General features: G+C 51.4%; 1 protein-coding gene across 3 annotated transcripts in view; it reads right to left on the reverse strand.

The window, feature by feature from the left end:
* Positions 1 to 12,915, reverse strand: part of LOC142243583 (uncharacterized) — a 28,230-nt gene extending 15,315 nt beyond the window's left edge. The window contains exons 1-2 of one of the 3 annotated variants that reach the window (XM_075315645.1): positions 12,827 to 12,915; positions 11,223 to 11,366 (exon numbers count right to left, since the gene is read on the reverse strand). In XM_075315645.1, coding sequence (XP_075171760.1) covers positions 11,223 to 11,309 — 87 coding nt within the window. In that variant the 5' untranslated portion in view covers positions 11,310 to 11,366; positions 12,827 to 12,915. Of the gene's footprint in view, positions 1 to 11,222; positions 11,367 to 12,334; positions 12,653 to 12,698; positions 12,804 to 12,826 lie in introns of those variants that run through there. The other 2 variants (XM_075315646.1, XM_075315647.1) reach the window with 2 other exon arrangements.
* Between the last annotated feature and the right edge of the window lie 1,585 nt (positions 12,916 to 14,500).

The following is a 14,500-nucleotide window of genomic DNA, read 5'->3' on the forward strand; positions in this document are numbered from 1 at the left end:
GCGGAGGAAGACTTACGGGCCCGAGTCATAGTGGAGATGACTTCAGGAGGAATACCAGAAGCCGTCAAGATCCAGGACTCAAGAGCCACGCCATCAATTTGAGAGCCGCAGAATTCAGGCGGAAAAACGGACCTTGTGAGAGTAGGTCTGGACGGTCCGGGAGATGCCACGGCATCTCTACGGACAGATGGAGCAGGTCTGGATACCAAGCTCGCCTGGGCCAGTCCGGTGCAATGAGGATGACTCGACAGCCCTCCATTCCGATCTTGCGCAGAACTCTGGGCAAGAGAGCTAGAGGGGGAAACACGTAGGACAGACGAAACTGGGACCAGTCTTGAACCAGTGCGTCCGCGGCGAATGCCTGAGGGTCGTGGGAGCGAGCCACGTAAACGGGAACCTTGTTGTTGTGACGGGATGCCATTAGGTCCACGTCAGGAGTGCCCCATTTGCGGCAGATTGACTGGAACACTGCCGGTTGCAGGGACCACTCGCCTCCGTCCACGGACTGACGGCTGAGATAATCTGCCTCCCAGTTTTCCATGCCTGGGATGTGGATTGCGGAGATGGTGGACTTGGAGTCCTCCGCCCATTGAAGGATGCGTTGTACCTCCAACATTGCTAGGCGGCTGCGTGTCCCGCCTTGGAGATTGATGTAGGCAACCGCTGTCGCGTTGTCTGACTGGACTCGAATGTGCCTGCCCGCCAACAGGTGGTGAAAAGCTAGGAGAGCTAGAACCACAGCTCTGGTCTCCAGCACATTGATTGGAAGGGCTGACTCGGACGGAGTCCAAGTGCCCTGCGCTCTGTGGTGGAGACATACCGCTCCCCAGCCGGATAGACTGGCATCCGTGGTGAGAATCACCCAGGACGGAGCCAGGAAGGAGCGTCCCTGGGACAGGGAGAGAGGCCGAAGCCACCACTGAAGAGAGCTCCTGGTTTGTGGCGACAGAGCCACTAACCTGTGTAAGGAGGAAGGCCGCTTGTCCCAACAGCGGAGAATGTCCAGCTGCAGGGAAAGCAGATGGAACTGGGCAAAGGGAACAGCCTCCATGGACGCCACCATCTGACCCAGCACCTGCATCAGACGCCTGAGGGTATAACGGCGGGGCCTCAGCAGAGAGCGCATCGCCAGTTGGAGGGACTGCTGTTTGACTAAGGGCAACTTCACAAGTGCTGGCAAAGTCTCGAACTGCATCCCTAGGTACGTGAGACTCTGGGTCGGAATCAGAGTGGATTTGGGCAGATTGACCAGCCACCCGAATTGGGCTAGAGTGGCAAGAGTGAGCGAGACACTCCGCTGACAGTCTGCACTGGATGAAGCCTTGACTAGAAGGTCGTCCAGGTAAGGAATCACTGCCAACCCCTGGAGGTGCAGAACCGCAATCACTGCTGCCATGACCTTGGTGAATACCCGAGGGGCCGTGGCTAACCTGAAGGGGAGAGCCACAAATTGGAAATGTTCCTCTCCGATTGCAAAACGTAGCCAACGCTGGTGTGAAACTGCAATTGGCACATGCAGATAGGCATCTCTGATGTCGGTGGACGCCAGGAAATCCCCTTGGGTCATTGAGGCAATGACTGATCTCAGAGACTCCATGCGAAAGTGCCGCACCTGAACATGCTTGTTGAGAAGCTTGAGATCCAGGATGGGCCGGAAGGTACCGTCCTTTTTGGGAACTAGGAAGAGATTTGAGTAGAAACCTCTGAACCGTTCCCGGGCGGGAACCGGTACAATTACTCCGTTGGCCTGCAAGGATGCCACGTCCTGTGAGAAGGCGGCGGCCTTGGAGCAGGGGGGAGTTGAGAGAAAAAAATCTGTTTGGCGGGCTGGAAGAGAATTCTATCCTGTAGCCGTGGGAGATGATATCCCTCACCCACTGATCGGAGACGTGTTGAAACCACGCGTCGCCAAAGTGGGAGAGCCTGCCACTGACTAAGGACGTTGCTGGCGCGGACAGATAGTCACGAGGAGGCTGCCTTAGTCTTTTGTGGACGCGCTTTTGGGCGCCAGTTGGATTTCTGGTCCTTGGCTGAGTTAATGGACGAGGCCGAGGGCTTAGAGGACGACCAGTTGGAGGAACGAAAGGAACGAAACCTCGACTGATTCCTACCCTGGACAGGTTTCCTGGTTTTGGTTTGTGGCATAGAAGTACTCTTCCCGCCAGTAGCTTCCTTAATAATTTCATCCAGCTGTTCTCCGAACAGCCGGGACCCAGCAAAAGGGAGCCCAGCAAGGTACTTCTTTGAAGAAGCATCTGCCTTCCACTCTCGAAGCCACAAGATTCTGCGGATAGCGAGGGAATTAGCTGAAGCCACCGCAGTGCGGTGAGAAGCTTCCAGTATGGCAGACATAGCATAGGATGAAAAAGCTGAAGCTTGGGAACTTAAGGCAACCATTTCGGGCATGGATTCCCTGGCGAGGGAATGCAACTCCTCTAGAGAAGCAGAGATGGCTTTGAGAGCCCACACTGCTGCAAAAGTCGGAGAAAACGCGGCCCCCGCCGCTTCATACACGGATTTGGCCAGAAGGTCAATCTGGCGGTCAGTGGAATCCTTAAGGGAGGTGCCATCAGCCACCGACACAACGGTCCGGGCTGAGAGCCTAGACACCGGGGGGGGTCTACCTTTGGGGAATGAGCCCACTCCTTGACCACCTCAAGTGGAAAGGGAAAACGGACATCAGAACCACGCTTTGGGAAGCGTTTGTCAGGACATGCCCTGGGCTTGGTCACAGCGGCCTGAAAACTGGAGTGGTTAAAGAACACACTCTTTGCTTTCTTAGGCGAGGTAAACTGGTGCTTTTCTGCCAGAGAGGGTTGTTCCTCTGATACTGGCGGATTGAGATCCAGTACAGAATTAATGGAAGCAATCAAGTCACTAAGATCTGAGTCAGTTTCGGACAGATCAATGGGGTACATGGAGTTAGCCTCCGAGCCCCCTGTAAAGGCATCCTCCTCATCCTGCGAGTCAGCTCTGGAATCAGAGCCACGGGAGGAGGAGGGAGAGGAAACCCTGCGCCTCCTCTTAGGAGGACGGGGTCTGGGCCCTGATGATGAATCCTCTGAGAGCTCCGGTCCTGAGAGAGCCCTAGCAGCGGAGGCACCCTGTGAAGGGGGCTGATGCATAGTCAGCAAAGTCCTGGACAAAAGTCCCATGGACTCAGTAAGGACTGGGATATGGACCTAGAAAAGGATTCTACCCAAGCCGGGGGTTCAGCCACAGGAGCAGGAGCAGCCTGAGAGACCACTGGGGGAGAGACTCCAGGCTGTGGCACCGCCAAGTTAGAGCAGAGATCACAATGTGGATAGGTGCTCGGTTCAGGCAGCAGGAGCTTACATGCAGTGCATACTGAATAAAGCTTTGGAGCCTTGCTCCTCGTGTGAGACATGCTGCTGGAGTGGGGGCTCTGCCAGAATGAACCCCAGGGAAAATATACAGAGGTCCACAACCAGAGGTTGTGGCTTACCAGACCGCTGGAGCAGTGTTGTGTGCCCTCCAGATCCCAAAGCCCGGACCTCCAAACACAGCATCCAGCAGGGATGCAGAGCGCAGACCAGCGCTGAGTGAATCTCTGAGGAAATGGCCGCCGGAGCGAGGAGAGGGGGCGGGACTTGCATGAAGAGCGGGATCTGGAGGGCCATAGAAACCTACAGGGGAGGAGACACGCACAGCAGTGGGGAGTGTCCCTCCCCTGTGAGAACGGCCGCCGGGCGGAGCTAAGCCTGTCCCTCTGCATGAATGACAAGCGAGGGCAGTGAATAGAAACTAGGCCTCCGGCGAAGCCGGGGCCTAAATTAGAGCGGCGAGGCCGATGAGCAGGCACCATCGGCGCGGTTCTCGTGCGACAGCTAGAGAACCCGCCGGAAATGTCAGTAAACACAGAAAACACACTCTCCCCAAACAATAAGGCACAGGGACCCCCATAAATAAACGTCTCAGGTACTTAGCTTGCTGAGACGCAGGGCCAGGCCCCTGAGGATGAGTGCTCCGGTCCAGCAGGGTCCTGAAGGGCTGTGGATGGAGACCGGCCTCCTGCCAAGCATGGAGACCGTGCTGGCTCCCACTTCAAGCCAGAGCCCAGGAGGGATGGTGAAGGAGCGCGGCATGTAAGGCTCCAGCCTTGGAAATCAACCTTAACAACACCGCCGACACAGTGGGGGTGAGAAGGGACATGCCGGGAGTCCAGACGTGGACCCGCTTTTCTTCAAACTCTTTCCAAAAATCAAACAAATCATATGAGAATGCATGTGTGGATGTATGCCTCCTGAACACAAAGCGATAAACTGGCTGGGTCTACTCACAAGGGGGTGTATAAGCTCAGGGGGAGGAGCTACACTTTTAAGTGTAGTACTTTGTGTGTCCTCCGGAGGCAGAAGCTAAACACCCATGGTCTGGGTCTCCCAAAGGAACGATAAAGAAATACGTAATTACTTACCGGTAATGTGTTTTTTCTGAACCCATGACGGCACCACGAGAGAGGATCCGCCCATCCAGGACAGGAAACCTTCAGGTTAAAAAGGGGCGGTCCTCTCGCCGCTTCAGTTTAATTACAGAGCATGAGAGGACCTCCGAAAAAAACAAGAGGTTAGTATAAGGCCACCACCAGAAAGAAGGGAATTTTGTTTACTTACCGTAAATTCTTTTTCTTCTAGCTCCAATTGGGAGACCCAGACAATTGGGTGTATAGCTACTGCCTCCGGAGGCCACACAAAGCACTACACTTAAAAGTGTAAAGCCCCTCCCCTTCTGCCTATACACCCCCCGTGGGATCACGGGCTCCTCAGTTTTAGTGCAAGAGCAAGAAGGAGGAAAGCCAATAACTGGTTTAAAAACAAATTCGATCCGAAGAAACATCGGAGAACTGAAACCATTCAACATGAACAACATGTGTACCCGAAAAAACAAAAATCCCTAAGAAAACAGGGCGGGTGCTGGGTCTCCCAATTGGAGCTAGAAGAAAAGGAATTTACGGTAAGTAAACAAAATTCCCTTCTTCTTTGTCGCTCCTAATTGGGAGACCCAGACAATTGGGACGTCCAAAAGCAGTCCCTGGGTGGGTAAAATAACACCTCGTGATAGGGCCGTAAAAACAGCCCTTTCCTACAGGTGGGCAACCGCCGCCTGAAGGACTTGTCTACCTAGGCTGGCGTCCGCCGAAGCGTAGGTATGCACCTGATAATGCTTGGTAAAAGTGTGCAGACTCGACCAGGTAGCCGCCTGGCACACCTGCTGAGCCGTAGCCTGGTGCCGTAATGCCCAGGATGCACCCACGTCTCTGGTAGAATGGGCCTTCAGCCCTGAGGGAACCGGAATCCCAGCAGAACGGTAGGCTTCAAGAATTGGTTCCTTGATCCACCGAGCCAGGGTGGATTTGGAAGCTTGCGACCCTTTACGCTGACCAGCGACAAGGACAAAGAGTGCATCCGAGCGGCGCAGAGGCGCCGTGCGGGAAATGTAGATTCTGAGTGCTCTCACCAGATCCAACAAATGCAAATCCTTTTCACATTGATGAACTGGATGAGGACACAAAGAAGGTAAGACGATATCCTGATTGAGATGAAAGGGGGATACCACCTTAGGGAGAAACTCCGGAATCGGGCGCAGAACCACCTTGTCCTGGTGAAACACCAGGAAGGGAGATTTGCATGACAGCGCTGCTAGCTCGGACACTCTCCGAAGAGACGTGACCGCTACTAGAAAGGCCACTTTCTGTGAAAGGCGAGAAAGGGAAACATCCCTCATAGGCTCGAAAGGCGGCTTCTGGAGAGCAATTAGAACCCTGTTCAGATCCCAGGGCTCTAACGGCCGCTTGTAAGGAGGGATGATATGACAAACCCCTTGCAGGAACGTGCGTACCTGAGGAAGTCGTGCTAGGCGTTTCTGAAAAAATACAGATAGCGCTGAGACTTGTCCTTTAAGGGAGCCTAGCGACAAACCTTTTTCCAAACCGGATTGCAGGAAGGAAAGAAGAGTAGGCAATGCAAATGGCCAGGGAGAAACTCCCTGAGCAGAGCACCAAGATAAGAATATCTTCCACGTCCTGTGGTAGATCTTGGCGGAGGATGGTTTTCTAGCCTGTCTCATGGTGGCAATGACCTCTTGAGATAATCCTGAAGACGCTAGGATCCAGGACTCAATGGCCACACAGTCAGGTTCAGGGCCGCAGAATTCCGATGGAAAAACGGCCCTTGGGACAACAAGTCTGGTCGGTCTGGTAGTGCCCACGGTTGGCCTACCGTGAGGTGCCACAGATCCGGGTACCACGACCTCCTCGGCCAGTCTGGAGCGACGAGGATGGCGCGGCGGCAGTCGGACCTGATCTTGCGCAGCACTCTGGGCAACAGTGCCAGAGGTGGGAACACATAAGGTAGCCGGAACTGCGACCAATCTTGAACTAAGGCGTCCGCCGCCAGAGCTCGGTGATCGTGAGACCGTGCCATGAAAGCCGGGACCTTGTTGTTGTGCCGGGACGCCATTAGGTCGACGTCCGGCCTCCCCCAGCGGCGACAGATCTCCTGAAACACGTCCGGGTGAAGAGACCATTCCCCTGCGTCCATACCCTGGCGACTGAGGAAGTCTGCTTCCCAGTTTTCCACGCCTGGGATGTGAACTGCGGATATGGTGGATGCCATGTCTTCCACCCACGTCAGAATCCGCCGGACTTCCCAGAAGGCTTGCCGACTGCGTGTTCCTCCTTGGTGGTTGATGTATGCCACCGCTGTGGAGTTGTCCGACTGAATTCGGATCTGCTTGCCTTCCAGCCACTGCTGGAAGGCTTGTAGGGCAAGATACACTGCTCTGATTTCCAGAACATTGATCTGAAGGGTGGACTCTTGCTGAGTCCACGTACCTTGAGCCCTGTGGTGGAGAAAAACTGCTCCCCACCCTGAAAGACTCGCGTCTGTCGTAACCACCGCCCAGGATGGGGGTAGAAAGGACTTTCCTTTTGACAATGAGGTGGGAAGAAGCCACCACCGAAGAGATTCGTTGGCCGCCTGAGAAAGGGAGACGTTCCTGTCGAGGGACGTCGACTTCCCGTCCCATTGGCGGAGAATGTCCCATTGTAGTGGACGCAGATGAAACTGCGCGAAAGGAACTGCCTCCATTGTTGCTACCATCTTTCCTAGGAAGTGCATGAGGCGTCTCAAGGGGTGTGACTGGCCTTGAAGGAGAGATTGCACCCCTGTCTGTAGTGAACGCTGTTTGTCCAGCGGAAGCTTCACTATCGCTGAGAGAGTATGAAACTCCATGCCAAGGTATGTTAGCGATTGGGTCGGGGTCAGATTTGACTTTGAAAAGTTGATGATCCACCCGAAACTCTGGAGAGTCTCCAGCGCAACGTTCAGGCTGTGTTGGCATGCCTCTTGAGAGGGTGCCTTGACAAGTAGATCGTCCAAATACGGGATCACAGAGTGACCTTGAGAGTGCAGGACTGCTACTACTGCTGCCATGACCTTGGTGAAGACCCGTGGGGCTGTCGCCAGCCCGAAAGGCAGAGCTACGAACTGAAGGTGTTCGTCTCCTATAACGAAGCGTAGAAAACGCTGGTGCTCTGGAGCAATCGGCACGTGGAGATAAGCATCCTTGATGTCTATTGATGCTAGGAAATCTCCTTGAGACATTGAGGCGATGACGGAGCGGAGGGATTCCATCCGGAACCTCCTGGTTTTCACGTGCTTGTTGAGCAGTTTTAGATCCAGAACGGGACGGAAAGACCCGTCCTTTTTTGGCACCACAAACAAATTGGAGTAAAAACCGTGACCTTGCTCCTGAAGAGGAACAGGGGTCACCACTCCTTCTGCCTTTAGAGTGCACACCGCTTGCAGAAGAGCATCGGCTCGGTCGGGAGGTGGAGAAGTTCTGAAGAATCGAGTTGGAGGACGAGAACTGAACTCTATCCTGTACCCGTGAGACAGAATGTCTCTCACCCAACGGTCTTTGACCTGTGGCAGCCAAATGTCGCCAAAGCGGGAGAGCCTGCCACCGACCGAGGATGCGGAGAGAGGAGGCCGAAAGTCATGAGGAAGCCGCCTTGGTAGCGGGTCTTCCGGCTGTCTTTTTTGGGCGTGACTGAGCCCGCCAAGAATCTGAGCTCCTCTGATCCTTTTGAGTCCTTTTGGACGAGGAGAATTGGGACCTGCCCGAGCCTCGAAAGGACCGAAACCCCGACTGTCCCCTCCTCTGTTGGGGTTTGTTTTGTCTGGGCTGAGGTAAGGATGAATCCTTACCCTTGGACTGTTTAATGATTTCATCCAAACGCTCTCACCAAACAGTCGGTCACCAGAAAATGGCAAACTGGTTAAGCACTTTTTGGAAGCAGAATCTGCCTTCCATTCCCTTAACCACAAGGCTCTGCGTAAAACCACGGAGTTGGCGGACGCCACTGCCGTACGGCTCGTAGAGTCCAGGACAGCATTAATCGCGTAAGACGCAAATGCAGACATTTGAGAGGTTAAGGATGCCACCTGCGGAACAGATGTACGTGTGACCGTGTCAATCTGTGTAAGACCAGCTGAAATAGCTTGGAGTGCCCATACGGCTGCGAATGCTGGAGCAAACGACGCGCCGATAGCTTCATAGATGGATTTCAACCAGAGCTCCATCTGTCTGTCAGTGGCATCTTTAAGTGAAGCCCCATCTTCCACTGCAACTATGGATCTAGCCGCAAGCCTGGAGATTGGAGGATCCACCTTGGGACACTGGGTCCAGCCCTTGACCACGTCAGGGGGAAAGGGATAACGTGTATCCTTAAGCCGTTTGGAGAAACGTTTATCTGGATAAGCGTGGTGTTTCTGGACTGCCTCTCTAAAGTCAGAGTGGTCCAGAAAAGTACTTAATTTACGCTTGGGATACCTGAAATGGAATTTCTCCTGCTGTGAAGCTGACTCCTCCACCGGAGGAGCTGGGGGAGAAATATCCAACATTCTATTGATGGACGCTATAAGATCATTCACTATGGCGTCACCATCAGGAGTATCCAGATTGAGAGCGGTCTCAGGATCAGAATCCTGATCAGCTACCTCCGCCTCATCACACAGAGAGTCCTCCTGCTGGGACCCTGACCAGTGTGATGAAGTCGAGGGCCGCTCATAGCGAGCTCGCTTAGGCTGTCTGGGACTGTCGTCCGTGTCAGAGCCTTCACCCTGGGATGCATGGGACACCCCCGGAGCCCGGAGCTGTTCCAACTGAGGGGGACCAGGGAGCAATGATTCAACAGTGCCCATGGTCTGAGTTACTGGTCTAGACTGCAAAGTTTCTAGAATTTTAGTCATAGTCACAGACAATCTATCAGCAAAAACTGCAAACTCCGTCCCCGTCACCTGGACAGTATTTACAGGAGGTTCTGCCTGGGTCACCTCTAGCAGAGGCCCCGGCAGAGCAAGTGCCACAGGGGCCGAGCACTGCACACAATGGGGGTCAGTGGAACCTGCCGGTAGAGTAGCCTCACATGCGGTACAAGCAGCATAGAAAGCCTGTGCCTTGGCACCCTTGCTTTTTGCGGATGACATGCTGTTGTCTCCTCTGAGCAATCTAGGAGGGTATATAGCCAAAAACACCAGCGACCGTACAGTGCAATGTATAGCGTACAAGCATAAAAATACAAATGTACACTTCGGCACTAGTGGGGTCAGCACCCGAGGTGCCGCTTACCGCCCGCTCAAACGCGGGTGTGTGGTCGCCAGAATCCCGTGTCTGGGTCTCCCAGAACTTGTCTCCCCTCTCCAGCTCAGACTGCACACAGGAATGGCTGCCGGCGTTCTGTGAAGAGGGGCGGACCGTGGGCGTGCCTCAGACAAAGTGCGGGAAACTGGCGTCCCACTGTGCCCAGTGTGAGGGCTGGAGTATGTAAAGTAGACTCCAGCCCTCTGTGCTGACATTCTGTACAGCGTCCCGCCCTTCCCCTGACTGGCAGGCCTGGGGGCGGGAACGACACGAAACTAGGCCGCAAAAGCCGGGGACTCGAGTAATAAGCGCGGCCGTCATATATGCACGGCCAGCGCGGAAGTCCCCGGCGCACCACAAGTCCCAGCCGTGCCGCAGCGTGAACTGACAGCAGCGGCCGGCGCGGCAGTTCCCAATACATTGACTCACTCAGCAGAGCTGTAGCTAGTAATGGCACAAGCGCGCAGCGCTGTTGTCCCCGGCGCACTAACACACCCAGCAATGCTGCAGTGTGTCTGCGCGCGGTCTGTACGGGGACACAGAGTACCTTGACGTAGCAGGGCCCTGTCCCTGACGATACTCAGCTCCATATCCAGCAGAATCCCCAGGGGCTGTGGATGGAGCACGGTCTCAGTGCCTGGAGACCGGTAAAATCCCACTTCACCCAGAGCCCTAAGGGGGATGGGGAAGGAAACAGCATGTGGGCTCCAGCCTCCGTACCCGCAATGGGTACCTCAACCTTAACAAACACCGCCGACAAAAGTGGGGTGAGAAGGGAGCATGCTGGGGGCCCTATATGGGCCCTCTTTTCTTCCATCCGACATAGTCAGCAGCTGCTGCTGACTAAACAGTGGAGCTATGCGTGGATGTCTGACCTCCTTCGCACAAAGCATGAAAACTGAGGAGCCCGTGATCCCACGGGGGGTGTATAGGCAGAAGGGGAGGGGCTTTACACTTTTAAGTGTAGTGCTTTGTGTGGCCTCCGGAGGCAGTAGCTATACACCCAATTGTCTGGGTCTCCCAATTAGGAGCGACAAAGAAAATTGTGGAAGAAGGAAGAAAGGAAGGTGAACCAACCAACAATCCCCAGTGCAGGGTGGGAATATAAGGGTGCCGTCATGGGTTTGGAAAAAACACATTACCGGTAAGTAATTACGTATTTTTCCCTCACCCTATGACGGCACAACGAGAGAATTACAGCGAAAAGAAAAATTAGGGAGGGACCACAGCCTGTAGAACACGCCTCCCAGAGGTGAGGTCGGAGAAGGAAAGATCCAACCTATAATGCTTATAAAAGGTCGAGGACCATGTAGCAGCTTTACAAATTTGAGCAATGGAAACATTTCGTGAAGCGGTGAGAGGACCGCCCCTTTTTAACCTGAAGGTTTCCTGTCCTGGATGGGCGAATCCTCTCTCGTGGTGCCGTCATAGGGTGAGGGAAAAATATATTTTACTATAAGGCATTGTTCTCCATCTTGCAGATCACAGGGCATGCTGGTAGTTGTAGTTTTACCACAGATGGAGACCACTGCTGTAGGGAATGAGGCAGTATTACTCACCTCTCCCGTGAGGAGGAAAATAATCTCCAGGGTGAGGCTTAAAATCCTGTTAGTCATGTAAATCTTTATATCATCCATGGAGGTCATCTTTTGGAAAAACAATTTTCCTGCTGAGAACTGCGGCTCCCAAGGAGATTCCTGTGCCTGGATGTAAAATTAAAAAACAAAGAATAAACTTAATATTCATATGAAGAACGTCAAGAATAAACATATAGAGACGGCTCCAGACTAGGAATTAAAAAAAAAAAATGGGGAAGTGAAAGAAGGGGACGTAGGTGAGCTGTGATATCGCCTATTGTGAATGGTGGATCCTGTCTTATCTACTGTATACAGAAGTGTTATCAGTACTTGTACAGTAGGAGGTGAGCTGTGACATCACCTATTGTGAATGGTGAATCCTGTGTTATCTACTGTATATAGAGGTGTTATCAGTCATTTTACAGGAGAGGGAGGAGGTACGCTGTGATATCACCTATTGTGAATAATGGATCCTGTGTTATCTACTGTATATAGAGGTGTTATCAGTCATTGTTCAGGAGAAAGGAGGTGAGCTGTGATATCACCTATTGTTGTGAATAATGGATCCTGTGTTATCTACTGTATATAGAGGTGTTATCAGTTATTGTTCAGGAGGAGGAGGTGAGCTGTGATATCACCTATTGTGAATAATGGATCCTGTGTTATCTACTGCATATAGAGTTGTTGTCAGTCATTGTTCAGAAGGAGGAGGTAAGCTGTGACATCACCTATTGTGAGTGATGAATCCTGTGTTATCTACTGTGTATAGAGGTATTATCAGTTATTGTACAGGAGGAGGTGGTGAGCTGTGACATCACATATAAGTGGTGACTCCTGTGTTATCTACTTTATATAGAAGTGTTATCAGTCATTGTACAAGAGGAGGAGGAGGTGAGCTGGAAGTCAATTTTACAGTGTCAGCCTATGGAATGTCAGAAACGAGGCTCCATAGACTTCCATAGTAAAAACGACTTTCGGCTGAAGCACAGACCTCCAGTGTGATCCAGAAACTCCAAACTAGTCACGTGACACAGAAGAAGAGCGCAATGGAGCTGGACACTGGTTGGAGAGAATATTGTTACACTGACACTTACACAGGTCTAGGTTTGGCGGGAGAGTCTTTAATTGTCAGGATCAGTGGTCATTAATGGGGAGTGCCCCTACATGTGGACAATTTACAGTTATTCCCCAGACTGGGGCTGATCCCAGCTGTTAGTACCAGTTATTCTGGTGGTTAGAAGCTGCAGGAGCACTACAAGTCCCAGCATGGCCTGATAACACAGGGTGGCAGCACATGCTTGTAGTTTCAGAAAATGAAGGATACATAGAACACTATTTTCAGCAGACAATGACTGATTTGTATGGCTGCAGTATGAATACAGCTCCTGGGGAACTGCAGCTTCTTCCACTAGAAACTAGATATAACCTCCCCCATATAAAAGCGAGTAGAATCCTCACAGCTGGCGTCACACTCCTCCCCCTGCCTCTACTGCTCGGGTGTCCGGTGTAAGATAACGGCAGCCGGGTTCTCGCCCCCTCCCATCACACAGCAGCCTGCAACTTAGCAGTAAAACACGACTACTTACGAGCGCACAGACCTCTGGGAGCAAACGATGACATCATTTCTAGGCGCCACGCCGATCAGAGAACGCTAACTCCTGGCAGCCAGGAGAGATTACGTCGTTTCTACGCGACGACTGTGCAATATTACCGCGCCAGCTGAGGACGGTGACGTCATTTTTCTAGCATTTCCGCCAGTACTTCGTTGAATAAAGCTTTGTTCAATACTGTTGGCTAGTCTACAGATCCTTTAGTAACCAATCATAGTGCAGCTTTCATCTGTCAAGGGCACCGTAGAGCATGCAAGCCGTGCTGTGATTGGTTGCTATGGGAAACTAAAATGGTTTAATAAATCTATTGTGACTAGCAACTGTTTTTGAGATTTAGCTCCTATTGCTGATAGGTCAGAACCAAATCACAGGCAACATTGATTATTATCGGGGTCCTCCTGGATTATATTATGTGTCCGTTTTTCGACCAAATAAAAACCAAAACAAACTGTTCAAGTTACACTGATCATTTGCAAGCAAATCACAGTCGCATCCAACCAATTTCCTTTCTTGTGTTTTTGTTTTTTCCTCCCCTTCTCCCGAAAGCCATAACTTTTTTAGATTTCCTTATCCACATAGACATATGAGGGCTTATTTGTTTGGAAAATTAGTTTTTAAATATTTAAATATATATATATATATATATATTTATTTATTTATTTATTTATTTATATATATATATATATATATATATATATATATATATGTGCACAGTACAGACCAAAAGCACTGCTAAGGACAGGCAACAAGCAGAAGATACTTGTTTGGGTTAATGGACATTAATTAGACCAGTGGAAATCTGTGCTTTGGTCTGATGAGTCCAAATTTGAGATCGTTGGATCCAGCCACCATGGCTTTGTAGAAAAGGTGAACGGATGGACTCTACATGGCTGGTCCCCACCGTGAAGCATGGCGGAGGAGGTGTGATGGTGTGGGGGTGCTTTGCTGGTGACACTGTTGGGGATTTATTCAAAATTCAAGGCATACTGAACCAGCATGGCTACCACAGTATCTTGCAGCGGTGTACTATTCCATCCGGTTTGCGTTTAGTTGGACTATCATTTATTTTTCAACAGGACAATGACCCAAAACACACCTCCAGGCTGTGTAAGGGCAATTTGACTAAGAAGGAGAGTGATGGGGTGCTACACCAGATGACCTGGCCTCCTTAGTCACCAGACCTGAACCCAATCGAGATGGTTTGGGGTGAGCTGGACCGCAGAGTGAAGGTAAAAGGGCCAACAAGTGCTAAGCATTTCTGGGAACTCCTTCAAGACTGTTGGAAAACCATTTCCGGTGACTACCTCTTGAAGCTCATCAAGAGAATGCCAAGAGTGTGCAAAGCAGTGATCAAAGCAAAAGGTGGCTACTTTGAAGAACCTAGAATATAAGACAATTTTTCAGTTGTTTCACACTTTTCTAAGTATTTCATTCCACATGTGTTAATTCATAGTTTTGATGTCTTCAATGTGAATCTACAATTTTCAGAGTCCTGAAAATAAAGAAAACTCTTTGAATGAGAAGGTGTGTCCAAACATTTGGTCTGTACTGTATATATATATATATATATATATATATATATATGTCAGTGGTTGCTATAGGAACCAGCCGGGGAAAAGACAGCACTGGAAAGAGACAGCCGGGGAAAGA

The sequence above is a fragment of the Anomaloglossus baeobatrachus genome, chromosome 6, assembly GCF_048569485.1.
Source record: "Anomaloglossus baeobatrachus isolate aAnoBae1 chromosome 6, aAnoBae1.hap1, whole genome shotgun sequence".
Classification (NCBI taxonomy): Eukaryota; Metazoa; Chordata; class Amphibia; order Anura; family Aromobatidae; genus Anomaloglossus; species Anomaloglossus baeobatrachus.